The 14,841-nt window shown below is 40.2% G+C and overlaps 1 protein-coding gene across 1 annotated transcript; it reads left to right on the top strand.

Moving 5' to 3' along the window:
- Positions 1–11,276: 11,276 nt before the first annotated feature.
- LOC104611996 (zinc finger A20 and AN1 domain-containing stress-associated protein 5-like) lies at positions 11,277–11,813 on the top strand. The gene has a single exon (XM_010279300.3). The coding sequence runs from the start codon at positions 11,364–11,366 to the stop codon at positions 11,811–11,813; it is 450 nt and encodes a 149-aa protein (XP_010277602.1). The 5' UTR covers positions 11,277–11,363.
- The last annotated feature ends 3,028 nt before the right edge of the window (positions 11,814–14,841 follow it).

Below are 14,841 nucleotides of genomic sequence, written 5' to 3'. Positions count from 1 at the left end.
CTTCCACATTATCCGCTAATGCTACCTTCTGAATTAGGATGTCCCCTCTACCAACGATCTCCCGTAGTACATGGTACTTCCTCTCGATGTGCTTTGACTTCGAGTGGGCCCGAGGCCCTTTAGCTTGGGCGATCACTCCATTGTTGTCACACAACAACGGGATGGGTGATGTGCTGGACGGAATCACTCCCAATTCGTGTATGAATTTCTTCATCCACACGGCTTCCTTGGCAGCTTCACTTGCGGCAATGTACTCGGCCTTGGTTATGGAATTTGCAATGGACCCCTGTTTGCTGCTTTTCCAGCAAACAGCACGATCCTATCATGAAAACATACCCAGATGAAGACTTTCTATCATCTGGATCCAACTGGAAATTGGCATCAGTATACCCTAGAACTTGCAGTGAACTACCATCGAATACCAGACAAAACTCTTTTGTCCTTCGAAGGTATTTGAGTATGTTCTTCACAGTAGTCCAATGCTCCTGCCCTGGGTTGGCCTGGAATCTGCTTACCACACTTACTGCTTGAGCAATGTCCGGGCGAGTGCACAGCATGGCATACATGATGCTCCCTATGGCTGAGGCATAGGGAACGTCTCTCATGCCCTCAATCTCCTCAGAAGTCTTTGGAGACATCTTCTTGGAGAGAGTGACTCCATGCTTGAAATGAATGTTTCCTTTCTTGGAGTTCTCCATGCTGTATCTTTTGACAATTTTGTCAATGTAAGCAACCTGGGATAATCCAATTATCCGCTTCAATCTATCTCTATAGAGTCAAAGACCCAGTATATATGAAGCTTCTCCAAGATCTTTCATGGAGAACTGCTGTGATAGCCATACCTTGACCAAAGTCAACATTCCTACATCATTCCCAATGAGTAGGATATCGTCCACGTACAACACCAAAAATGTGATCTTATCCCCACTGGACTTCTTGTAAACACAAAGCTCATCCGGATTCTACTCAAAGTCAAACGTTTTGACGGCAGAATCAAAATGGATGTTCCAACTCCTAGAAGTCTGCTTAAGTCCATATATGGATCTATTAAGTTTACATACCATGTGTTCCTGACCTACGGCAATGAAGCCTTACGGCTGCTGCATGTAGATATCTTCACTAAGATCTCCATTCAGGAACGCGGTTTTGACATTCATTTGCCAAATCTCGTAGTCATGGTATGCTGCTACAGCTAGCAGAATCCTAATGGATTTGAGCATGGCCATGGGCGAAAAGGTTTCCTCATAATCGATGCCTTCTTTTTGAGTATAGTCTTCCGCCACCAATCGAGCTTTGTAGGTCTCAATCCTGCCATCGGGGCCCTCCTTCATCTTGTAGATCCATTTGCAACCAATTGCTTTTACCCCGAAGGGCGGATCTACTAGAGTCTAGACTCCATTGGTCTCCATTGAGTCCATTTCAGCTCTCATGGCCTCCACCCACTTCTGGGAATCTATATCTAACATAGCTTCCGCGTAAGTTACGGGATCCTCCTCACTAGTCAAGGCTTCCACCAGGTAGCTATCCTGGTCATAACCATATCGGACGGGTGGCCTGGATACCCGAGTGGATCTTCTAGGTTAGTCACTACCTGGAACTTTTGTGACATCTCCCACTGCTCCTAAACTCTCCTCATCAAGAACTATTTCCTGACAATGGGTGTCCAAGATGTATTCGCTTTCTAAGAATTGGGCGTTTCGACTGCAGAACACTTTCTGCTCACTTGGGTCATAGAATAGATAACCTACCGAATCTTTTGGGTAGCCTATAAATAGGCAATGACTGGTTTTGGACTCCAACTTGTCCGCATTTGTTCTTTTAACATGTGCAGGACAACCCCAAATCTTCAAGTGTCTTACACTTGGCTTCCTTCCGGTCCATAGTTCATATGGAGTTTTCGGAACCGATTTGGTTGGAACCCGATTCAGCACGTAGATAACAGTCTCTAATGCGTATCCCCAAAAGGATGTGGGTAATTTTGAGCGTACGAGAAGTGACCGAACCATGTTCAACAATGTCTTATTCCTCCTCTCTGAAACACCATTGAATTGAGGTGTAGTAGGAGGAGCTAATTGTGACACTATCCCGTTGACCTTTAAGTAGTCCCTGAATTCGTCAGAGATACTCGCCACCTCGATCTGATCGAAGGGCCTTAATTTCTCTCCCTAACTGTTTCTCGACTTCCTGTCTGAACTCTTTGAACTTTTCAAAGGATTCTGACTTGTGTCTCATTAGGTACACGTAACCATATCATGAAAAATCATCTGTAAAGGTGATGAAATACACGTGTTGATTTCGTGTCCTAACACTCAGGGGACCACATACATCAGTATGTATTAGGTCAAATGTGCCTGCAGATCTTTCAGGCTTACCGTCAAATGGCCGCTTAGTCATCTTACCTTGAAGGCAAGACTCACAAGTGGGAAGATTTTCTACGGTTAGAAAATCCAAAGGACCTTCTTTTACCAGCCTTGTGATTCGGTCAACACCGATATGGCCAAGTCAGTAATGCCAGAGGCACGTGGGATTTACTGTATCATGAGTCCTTTTCTTGGGATTTTCGACCGACGTAGTTTCGGTTAAGTTAGTTTTCAGAGAAGGATGTAGAACATAGAGACCGTTCTCCAGTTCCCCACATGCGATGAATTTGTTATTCTGTTTAACAGTAATCATATTACTAAAATAAACAGTATATCCATCAGCACACAGTTTCGAAACAGAAATTAAATTTCTTCTCAAGTTCTGTACATAAAGACAATCTTTATGTACAAGCACTCCTTCTCTAAAGACTAATTTTGCGGTTCCTATTGCCGCAATTGCAACACTTGCAGTCGTTCCCAAGAATAGTGTCACTTCGCCTTCACTCAATCTTCTGCTAACTTTGAACCCCTGCGGTGAGTTACACGCATGAGTTGAAGCCCCGAAGTCAACACACCAGGACACAGAAGTAACTAACATATTAGTTTCTATGACACAAGTTTCGACGTTACCTTTCTTAGATTCCAGGTAGGCAGGACAGTTCCTCTTCCAGTGGCCGGTCTACTTGTAGAAGTGACAGACATCAGATGCCTTGTTCTTCATCTACTTCTTGGGCTTGGCAGCTTTCTTCTAGGGCTTCTTTGTCTTTCTCTTTTTCTTGCCCGATTTGTTAGCTTCAGCATAACCACAGGCTCATCCTTCTTGAGTAGATCATCAGCCCTCTGCAACATATTGCTGAGTTCCTGGACGCTGACATTCAGCTTATTCATGTTGTAGTTCATTGTGAACGCATTGAAGGAAGAGGGCAAAGAATTCAAGATGACATCCACTTGCATGCCAAGATCTAGCCCAGATCCAAGGGCTTCGAGTTCATTAATGTAGCCCATCATCCGAAGACAATGGTCATGAACTTTTTGCCCTTTGGACATCTGTGCGGTCATGAACAGTTTCAGGACCTTTTGTCGAGTAGAATGGTTCTGCTCTTCATACATTGTCTTTAGACTGTCCAATATGTCCTTAGCTAGTTCGATCTTATCGAACTGCCTCTGTATTGAGTTGTCCAGTGAGGCAATGACAAAGCAGCGGGCTAGGGAGTTCTTATCCTCCCAATCTTGGTAATTCCTCCTACGGGCCTCAGAAGACCTATCACCCGGACGCTCCAGGGCAGGATTTTTCACCACCTTATCTAACTTTTCAAAAGTTAGGACCAACATAAGATTTCTGTACCATTTGGCATAGTTTGGGCCCTTAAGCTTGTTATCGTCTAGAAACTTTGTGAATTGATCGTTTGCCATTTTCTAATAAAATAGCAAAGACGTTAGTCCACAACCTTAGTTTGATTCATGTTACCTACATAGATATAGTTTTTAATCTATGTTCCATTTCCATTTGTTCATCTCTGAGATTTCCCTCCTTTCTCAGTGACAGAGACGGCGAAATGTCTCTAGAAATGTGGGAAATCACATAGGGTGCGTGGGGCCAACTCTTTCAGTTGCATAACCCCACCCACCTTTCTGTAACGGATCATATCCACTCATCGCATGAGTTTCCCTTTGGCCTCTGTCAGACAAGGTTCAAAGCCGTTTTCAGGTAAACCTTTCTATCTAGTGAGTGCTCATCCATCATATTCAGGTTACACCAAGGTACCATGAGAGAGTTCCCAATTTCTGGTGAAGCCCCTCCCACATCGGTCTATGACGCCCCTATCATCTTATGAAACACTCTGACAGATCCAACAGCAAATGGATAGCCCAATTTTATGGTGTGTTTCCTCGTTACTGAATTTCCCATCATTGTGCTAATGACAGAAGGCCTTTAGAGAGTCCATCATATGAATCTCCCTATCGCATGCACTCATATTTGCTGGAGGGAACAAAATTACGCCCTAGTTCTAATTTTAGGTCAAACCAGAGTGGCTCCCACTAACTTTCATAAAGTCAGATTTCTAGTGGGCCTTAATCGGCTAGGGTTTCTGCATGCATCCCTTTTTAGGGTTATGGGGCCCACCAAGTAAGGAGGGGTCATCCAATGACCTTAAGGGACACCATGGCAATGATGTGCATTCAGCCATGGTGTGCACAAGAGCCACTAACAAGTCATCATGGGTCAAGTGCTTCTGGCCCATGGTCGCAGCACATCAAACATCCAAACATCACATGTAAAGGAGGAATTGATCCAATCAATTAACTGTTGTAAAGCCCATTGAACAACCCATTTAAAATCCATAACATTAACAATTAATGTCAAGTAGGTATATGGGCTGAATTGTAGTTAGCAGTTCGGCCCATACAACTTTTCTCACGAGAGTGGGCTTTTGTAGTTTTAACCATTTAAAATTGGGCTTCACAGGTGGGCCGAATTAATCCTTGTAATTGAACATCAGATTTGAAACAGAAAGTGTGAGGAAACATTGGACTGAAAACAGTCTTCTTCGAACCCTAGATTCGGTCCAAATAGTTTTGGTCCAATCTAGTTCGAAATTGTCCGAAACTGATTTTCAATTCAAGAGTTAATTCATGAAAGATCTGAAATTAACAATTGTAATTTTAGACAATCACAAATCAAATATGGAATGTTCGCACCACCTGCAAAACAGAGGTTAATCACTAGGGTTGCAGTTTCACAAACTACAAATCGCAGAAAGCAAATTCTCCATCTGCAAATCTCCAGCGCCGCCTTCTTCTTCCTTCTTCAATCAAGAAAATAAAAATATAGAAATCCTATTTCTATTAATTAATTACATTCTTGATCAAATCCTATACATTTAGTCTAGAAAATGAAAAAAAAATTATTTACAGACCGAATTTGAATAAAATAAATGAATAAAAAAGGAAAAATGGTGCGCAGACCATCTGCGCCAAATCTGCACTGCGATCTCCAAGTTCGAACAGTCCATTAAATTAAAAAAAATAAAGAACAGTTCTAAATAAATTTTGGATTTAACAAAAATTAATTCTAGATCAATCGCCCTTAACAAGAAACAGTTTCTTGAAATAAAGAAAACAATCTGTGCAAATCTTGGCAGAACATCTTTTGTCCATCTGCGCAGGTTCAGATCTGATTTTCTTTTGGTTCAAGATTCGAACCTGTGGCTCTGATATCACTGAAAGAATGGTAGGATCCATCTAATGGACGCCATAAAGATTGCGGAATGGGTGGGCAAATTTCAAAAATTTTCATACCTTCTTCTAACTGGGAATCGTATTCCCTAAATTTAGAATACAATATTCAAGGATCCTACTTGAACCATAATCGAACCAGATCTGAACTAAAAGGGAAGGGAGGGATTATACCTGATCCAGAGAAGCAGTATCTCCCAAAGTTGGTGTTCACGCCGAAAGAGGACACTCAGATCCGCTCCTACTGAAGATGACACAGTTGTATGTTGAACGGAACCAGCAGAGTGCGTCCTACACACTGGATCCTTCGCAAGAATCCTTTGGAAACTCTGAGCACCAAATCTTTTTCAGTCTTTTCTGCAAAACTGATGTCAAGAACTGATTTCTTGATTTCTTTCTTCTTTAAAGATCGAATCTTGTCAGAAAGAATGGCGGCGGCTGGAGGAGAGCTCCTGAGAAGAAGATGGCTGAATTGCTTCTCTTCGCTCTGGAGTGTGTATGAGATCCTATCTCAGTTTGCAGGATGTTTTCTTGCCCACAACCCTAGGATCAAAATCTGATTATTATCTCTCTTGGGTTTTCTCCTCTTTTCTTCTTGATTAAGAAACCTCCTAATTAGGAGTTATCCCAATCCAAATCAGTATTTGGATAGGGGATGATCTTAATCCTATCTGCAGATTAAGTTAGCTTACTCCTAATCTTATCAGAAGGTTACCAGATTCAAATCTGATTTGAATTTGGTCTCCCAGAGTGGATAAGGTTAAAGGCCTAATCCTTTTGCTAACTTTAATCCCATAGATGGGTGATCATATCAGCCTAGCTCGAAATGGGCTTTTGGCCCATTAAGTGTTCAATGCTTAACTAGTTTCCAATCTGCTGCCCAGTTGAGCTTCTTTGTATGGCGTCGGACCCAAGCATTGATCTACACACCAGCCACATGGGTTTAGCCCAACTTTTATCACAAGGCCCAGCCGAATTCACTGAAAAAACTCAATGAACCCCTGAGCCCATCACATGGACCCTATGGGCCCAACACTTACATTAAGTGGTCCTTGGGCCAAGCCATCTTATAAAAACCCAGGGACTGTGGGCAGGTGCAAGATTTGCCCATCAGGTATTATCCTAAATTGTCTTACACTTAACCTCTCAGCCCTTAATGATCAAGCACTACCCGACAAGAGAGGACCTCTCCCTCGGCTGCAAAGAATAGTGTTGCACTCTCCACTCACATGGATCCTGGGAATTAAAACCATTTGCAAACACTTTCAAACCGTACATATATATATATATATATATATATATATATATAAATTTTGAAAAACAAAATTCCAACGATTAAAATCAACTGTCGGAAGTTTGGTTTCCAGCAGAGAGAGTGCATTCCCGATCATTACCTTTGTTCGACAAAGGGGTTGATCCTATCACTATGATCACCCACTCAAATGAATTCTCAGACTGCCCCAACATGCCCAGGTTTTGACCCCCGCTAAAGATCTCACTGATTGGCATATCAAAGACAAACCGATCCGACACCTAGTGAAGTATCATAATCGAGTCTAGGGGTCAGGTGTAACTTTCCAGTTCTGCCCATCTGTCTCCAAGGTCTAGGGCAATACTGGAAATCTGGTTCGGTTCAAGGATTCGAGTAATCCCATACTGCATGTGCCTTAGGTCTTACCCTGGTGGCCGAGATAGGCCATCCCAACACTTGGCGGCACACCAGTATCAGCCTTGGCAGGATAAATCTCCCCAGACTTATCCAATGGCTGTGAACATTTAAAACTAACACGAGTCTCAACAAATGTCCAGTTTTAGGGTCTTACACAGAATTATACCAAACAACATGGATCAAACATACACTTTATTTATTTACACTAAATATCAAAAGTGCATCAAATCGGATTGAAGCTAAGGGCATACAAAACTGTCTAACACTTCTCAGACCAAACCCATTCTCCTTCTTCTCTCTCTCTCTCTCTCTCTCTCTCTCTCTTCTTCTTCTTCTTCTTCTTCTTCTTCTTCTTATTTACTTTAGACCTAGCACTAAACTAGGGTTATTCGAATTGTTCACATATTTAAACCAATTAAAGAAGCACTAGAGCCTTCATGGTGTAAAACAATGGAATCAATAGGCCAAGTCATTCTTAATTGAACTTTTGGCTCTACTAACCCTTGAACTTTGGAAAAAGACCACTTTTGACCCTAAATTTTGAAAAAAAAATGTTTATTTCGAGTTTCGAACTCAAATTATTGAGAAAAGGCTTCTATAAGACCAAAATGGATTATGATAATTAGAGACATTGTTGTTGACAATTCTATTAAACTAATAATAAAATAATATGGCTTACTAATGTAGCACCGATCAAGTCAAAATTAATATGGAAAATTATAGCTAGTTTCCACTTTAAATTTTTATTAGTTAACATGTAACCAAGAATAAAAACAAAATTAATTATTGTTATTAATAGAACAAAAAATAATTTGGCTCTTTCAACATAATTTCAAGTGAAAAATAATAGGTGGGCCCCAGTTAAAATTCCCACCTACTCACTTGTGACATAGAACAAAAACAAAGATAATTATTTTTATTTAATAATTAATTATTAATAAAATAGTGGTTCTCTTAACTTAATTTTCAGGGGAAAATAACGAGTGTCACTTAAAACATAATTCTGATAAATCTGAGATCTGAAATGTGAAAAGTTAAAAAGATATTATTCGGGTCTAAAATCTGAAAATAGGTAGAAATTATTTTCTGATTTTTAGAGGTTCTGAAAAGATAAGATTATTTGAGTTGGTCATTCCCTGCCCCTCCCTTGGGAATGAAATCCAACTTCTCATTATTCCAATTCTCATTCTCATTCTAGTTTGAACCAAACAAACTATAAGAATACTGATTCCTATTCCAATTACAGTTGCTAACCAAACAAACCCTTATTAAAGAAAAGAGGTGTAAACACTTTCAGGGTAGAGCAAAATAAGATTGGAGAGCATGAACAACAGTAAGGGAATCCAAGAATATAAGGATACCCTTCCAATGATTGTGTCTGGCTTCTATAACACCATTATAAACTACTATTATTTCAACATCTCCAGGGATACCATGCCCAAAAAATCTACCACCTGAAGTTTATGGAAAAGATAAATTTTGCATTAGCCAAATAGAAGCAAAATTCTCCCAATAGATGATATAATATCTACATCAAAAAATAGACTAAATTGAACTGAATGGATAAGGTGACAGATTGATAGTAGCCGACTGAGAAGGAGTAGTCTGTATAGATGATGAAGAAAGGTGTGAAGCAAAAAGAGAAGAAAAATTAGATTTAACATGATCAAGAATCCTATGTACGTCAATGTTGTTTTCTCAAAAAACCTTGTCATTCTTTGTATACCATATGTAGTAAACAGCTACTGCAAGAAGATTTTGAATAAGATGGCTAATGCAATTGAGCAAAGAATGACTAAAAATGTGGAAAAAGATTCGGTTTGGAACCATAAAAAGGAGCTGTAGAAAATTGATAGAAACAAAAGAGGTGATTCATTTGTGGTCTGCAGTACTACTTAGTCGAAAAACCTATTAGTTGACATTAAGCTGAATTTTCATGGAAGCAGTGACCGCAACCTAGGTCCATTATGCCACTACAAGAAAAATGCTCTTAGCCGGCGGTCTTTATGGCCAACATTGTAGCTAGTGTTGGATTTTAATCTCATTAGAGATTAAATCCAATGGGATTTGATTGATCAATTCTAGGAAGAAAACACACATATCTTGGAAAATAATGTTTTCTCTTATTAAAATCAGTTGTCAACTTGTCCCACATTGGAAAATTACTAAACTTGCTTTAAATTTTTAAACAGGAGCTTATTTACACTCCTTAGAAATATAAGAGTAAAGTATGGAGGCTTGTTACCGCACAACGCACACACACACATGTGTGCGGTGCAATGAGGCACTTTAGAGGCACACTTTTCTCACACTTTGGTCACACACGTGTGCGCGACACAATGTGTCCGTGTAAGGCGACTTTGACTTTAGGAGCGAGGTTGACTGTTAATGATTCCAACGATCACGATCTGATCAGGTGGGACCAAGAGGCTTTATTCAAAGTTAACAGTCATTAACTGTTAGCTACCTTTTAATAGTCACAACATTTGAAATTGTGACTGTTCAAAGAGCCTTTTTCTAAATTAGAACCTTCCTCTTCTCCTTGACTCTTTAGAAACTATTTAAGGAATGTGACTCAAGCAATTGAACACAAGTTTTTGAAAATCACTCTTGTCTCTTCGGTCCGATCTGCTACTGTCTCATAGAAGGTTTCTTCAGAGATTCTTCAACTTTGCTGGTTGTAGATTCTCACCCAAGGCTCTATGGTATCCTATGAATGAATTTGCCTGTAACCCAACAGCAAACTCAATAAAACCAAGTGGGGACAAATAACATTCTAAAGATAGTGTCTTCAGACACGCCTTAGAGCACTTTTCCTCCAAGTTTCTATGACTCCATTTTCCAACAATTAGTGCTAAGGTGGCACTCTTAAAATGATCACCACTTATACCGAATAGGATATCGCACAGTGGAAAGGATCATCAACTTCTTATGTTCTCTCCCACTTCTTGACGAAAAGGTTCTGATAGCAAAAACTTTTGGCGGAGATCACTCCTTTTCAAAGAACACTACGGAGTTGCTTGAGAAAAGCACTGGATTGAGTGGCTGATCAATAAATCAGTGGTTTTGACCTAGGCTAGAAGTGGTTTAGGGAGCAAACTCAGCACCATTGCCTTAGACCGATTTTCTTGTAGTGAGCATTAGAGGAGTTTTCAGGAATGAAAAATGGAAAGTCATTGCTTTTTCTTCTTATGCTTTATTGGTGAAGGTGATTCACTTAAAGCTGAGGTTATTGATAATGATAGGATTAAAAAGGGCCAAGGAACATAATATAAAAAAGCTAATAGTTGAAGGTGACATGAGGCTGGTTGTAGGATGGTTGCAAAAGGAGGCGAATGCATTATGGAAATTTACTAATGAAAGAAGGAAGCTTAAGTGGTTGACCCAAGGTATTTAATATTTTATTATCAAATATCATTTTTTATTTATTAATATGTTATTAATTATTTCTTTTAATTTATAAATAATTAATTAATTATATTAATATCTTACTAAATAATTAATAATTTAATAATGGGTCATGGATCTATTTTAGACCGGATTGGTCCAATTTAATATGTTTTGTTGGTCGGCCCAATCTATTTAAATTGATTTTTGGACCGGATGGGGTCCAATCCCAAACCGGTCCATTGACACCCTTTATATGCATGTATGTATGAATGAATTATTTTATATAACATTTTTTCTACGAATTTTACATAGCATTTTGTTACAAACATTCTTCATTACTTCATACGGCTTACGGCCAACCAGGGCCTAGGCCTAAAGACTTAGGCCCAACCGATCTAGCAAAAATAAATAAATAAATGATTTATAGTGTGAATTGAAGTAACTTGCTTTTCATAAAATAGGAAACAAAGTTTTTGTGGTGTTTTATGATTAGAATTTAGAAGTTTCTGTATTTGTACAAATTGGATTCTTCTGTGCGTATCGAATTGGATCTCTCCCCCTTTCAAGATAAATAGTATGGAACGGGGTAGAAGGATTGGTGAACTACAGACATCAATCAGAGACACGAGGACACAACGTACTTCACTCTGTCACTCACACCAAACCAGAGACGAATCAAATCAAACAACAGAAAACAAGAGCAGGAGATGGCTTCCGAAGAGAGGTTGGAAGGACCAGACCACCCGAAGCTGTGCACCAATGGGTGCGGGTTCTTTGGGACAGCGGCAAACCAGAACCTCTGTTCCAAGTGCTACCGCGATCACGTCCTCCGCAAGTTAGAGAAGAGCTCTTCCTCTTCTTCTTCTGCGGTGGTTCCCTCTTTATCTTTGCCATCGTCGTCACCTTCACCGACGACATCTTCTTCTCCTCCTCCGGCATCCTCGGTGGGTTCGAAAGCAACGGTGAACAGATGCACTAGCTGCAGGAAGCGTGTAGGCTTATTGGGTTTTACGTGCCGGTGCGGGAGCACATTCTGCTCGATTCACAGATACCCAGAGAAGCATCAGTGTGGATTCGACTTCAAGACCACTGGGCGGGTCGCCATATCTGAGACTAATCCAATAATCAAGGCCGACAAACTCGATGAGAGAATCTGAGCTTCTTTTTCCATTCCTTCTCATACTCTTTAGTAGGGGCGACTAGTAATTGGAGGTTTTTTGCTTTTTCCCTGTTGTTTAAGTAATAACTATGTTACTGGTGAAGAATTAAGGTTCGAAATAACTATGTTTTTTATTCCTTTCCTTCGTGTTCTTATATTTGGAATTCTGAAAATTTGTTTCATAAATAGATTCATCACATATTATTCTTTTTTCTCGGCATCCCTTTGCTTGTCTTCAACTCTTCGTTAAGTTGGTGTTCGGCATCGGTTCTGGTGCGTTGCGCTATTTTGAAAAACAGTGCTTATTTTTTTTTTTGAAAACCGTGCTGCCAGATAGACCGCTGTTTTGAGAAAATAGCATTGATTTTGGAGTTACGGGACACGTGAACCCACCAATCACGTTCAACCACGTTTATTCAGCGCAGGATGGATAATGTTAACAAAGATTGGATGGATAATGTTAACAATGGTTTGGCCGTCAACTAATGGAATCCGGTTAAACCGGACACAGAAATACAAAAACCAGATTTTCATTTCACACATTTCAAACTCCCCCTCCCTATCCGCTCCTCATTTCGAACTCAAGCACAGCAGCTCACCGGTGCTTTCACTCCTCACCGCGGTTGAGTCATCAATGGTTCCCATAGGGATCGACGTGCGGCAATTCAACGAACTGGTATAGTACGATCGTGGTATGAATCTTCCGAAATGGGCTTGGGAGGAAAGGTTTGCCGCTTTCATTATGTCACAATAGTCGTAGCAGTCACAACCACCACTACAGAATGTGAACCAGAACTAGCAACAAAATGCCAATCAGAACAACCAGCAAAGAAAATTTCAAAAATTTTCTTTTTCCCTTCCGGGAATCCAATTCCCTAATTTAAAAAACTACATTTTCAAGGCTCGTTCTTCAAACAAACTGGACCAGATCTGAAACTAAAAGGAAGCAACTAGGGATATACCTGATATGGAATACCAGTAACTCCCAACATAGGTGTTCACGCCCAAAGAGGTGACCAAAGTGGTTCTTCAGCAAGAACCCTAATTCTTATGGTGAGGAAGGATCAACAAAGTGGTTCTTCAGCAAGAACCCTAATTCTTCAACAAGAATCATGCAAGGACTGGTGAGAATGACTTTAGATTGTTTCTTCTAGCAAAAAAAAATATCAAGAACTATTCTTGATCAAATCAAAAGGTGGAAATCGAACTGGGTAGGGGCGGTAAAATAAGAGGAGAGTTCTGCAGATTGTTGAGTGCATGAAACTGGTGAATTCGCCCCCTATTTATAGCCTTCTTTGGATCAATTTCCTAATCCAATTAGGAAAGAGTTCCTTGACTCAAATCTGATATTTGGATCTAAACTCTTAAATGGATAAGACTTATCTTATCATTTAGCTAATACTAATTAGATTATAAACCAGAATTCACCTCTCTTAAATTAACTCACTTAAGCCCAGTTCGAAATGGGCTTTAGGCCCATTTAGTCACATAGCTCACTTTCCCTTTAAATGCTGGTTGGCTTTATGGCATGGGACCCTAGCATTGATCTATACATCAGTCACATTGGTTCAACCTAGCATTTGTTACAAGGCCTGGCTAAATTCACTGTAGAACACAGTGAACCCCTAAGTCCATTAGTATGGGCTCTTAATGGGCCCAACATTTACACTAAATGGTCCTTGGGTCCAACCACCTTTTTGAAGGCCCAAGGACTATGGGCAGATGCAATATTAGCCCATCAGGTATAACCCTCAATGGTCTTACACTTAACCACTCAGCCCATAATGATCAAACACTGCCCGACAAAAGAGGACATCTCCCTCGGCTGCAAGGTACAGTGTTGCATTCTCTACTCACATGGATCCCAGAAATTAAAACATTTTGCAAACATTTTGTGAAACCATAATATATATGCATATCTCTATATAAATATATTTTGCAAAACAAATCTCAACACTTTGAAATCAACTGCCGACAGTTTAGGTTTCCATCAGGGATAGTGCATTCCCCGATCATTCACTTTGTCCGACAAAGGGGCTGATCCTATCACTATGATCACCCACTCAGGTGAATTCTCGGACTATCCCAATATACCCAGGTTTTGACCCGATTAAGGATCTCACTGATTGGCATATCAAAGACAGCCAAATCCGACACGTAGTGCAGTACCATAATCGAGTCTAGGGGTCAGGTGTAACATTCTAGTTTTGCCCATCTGTCTCCAAGGTCCAAGTTAATAATGGAATTTGGTTCGGTTTTAAAGTTTCAAGCAAACCCACACTACATGTGCTTTGGGTCATACCCTGGTAGATTGAGACCACCCACCCCAACCTTCTTGGCAACATATTAGTATCAGCCTTGGCAGGATATACCTCCCTAGGTTTATCCATCGGCTGTAAAGATTCTAAACTAACACGAGTCTCATAAGTGTCCAGTTTAAGGGCATTGCACAGAAACACACCAAAATAACATGAATCAATTATGCACTTTATTCATTTACAATAAATGTTAATAAGTACATCAATCTGATTGGAGCTAAGGGCATAATTATCTAACAACTCCCACTTGCACTTAGGTTCAATCGGGTACAAGCCAAAGTCTCATACTTTCCACGTGTTTCTCAAACACTTTCTGTGTCAGTGGCTTAGTTAATGGGTCTATTAATTCTCTACTGATGCTACCTTTTGAATCCGAATGTCCCCTCTACCAACAATCTCCCACAGTAGATGGTACTTCTCTCGATGTGCTTCGACTTCGAGTGGACTCGTGGCTCCTTAGCCTGAGCAATGGCTCTAGTGTTGTTACACAATAGTGGAATGGGTGATGTGCTGGATGGAACTATTCTTAATTCTTGAATGAACTTCTTCATCCAAACGGCTTCTATGGAAGCTTCACTTGTGGCAATGTATTTGAACTCGGTTGTGGAATCTGCGGTGGACCCTTGTTTGATGTTCTTCAAGCTGACTACACAAGACCCCTGGATCTGTAGTGAACTACCATCGAATACCAGACAAAACTCTTTTGTT

This window comes from Nelumbo nucifera, chromosome 2 (assembly GCF_055504915.1).
Source record: "Nelumbo nucifera cultivar China Antique chromosome 2, China Antique-T2T, whole genome shotgun sequence".
NCBI classification, from domain to species: domain Eukaryota; kingdom Viridiplantae; phylum Streptophyta; class Magnoliopsida; order Proteales; family Nelumbonaceae; genus Nelumbo; species Nelumbo nucifera.
This window is presented reverse-complemented; position numbering and strand designations above follow the sequence as displayed.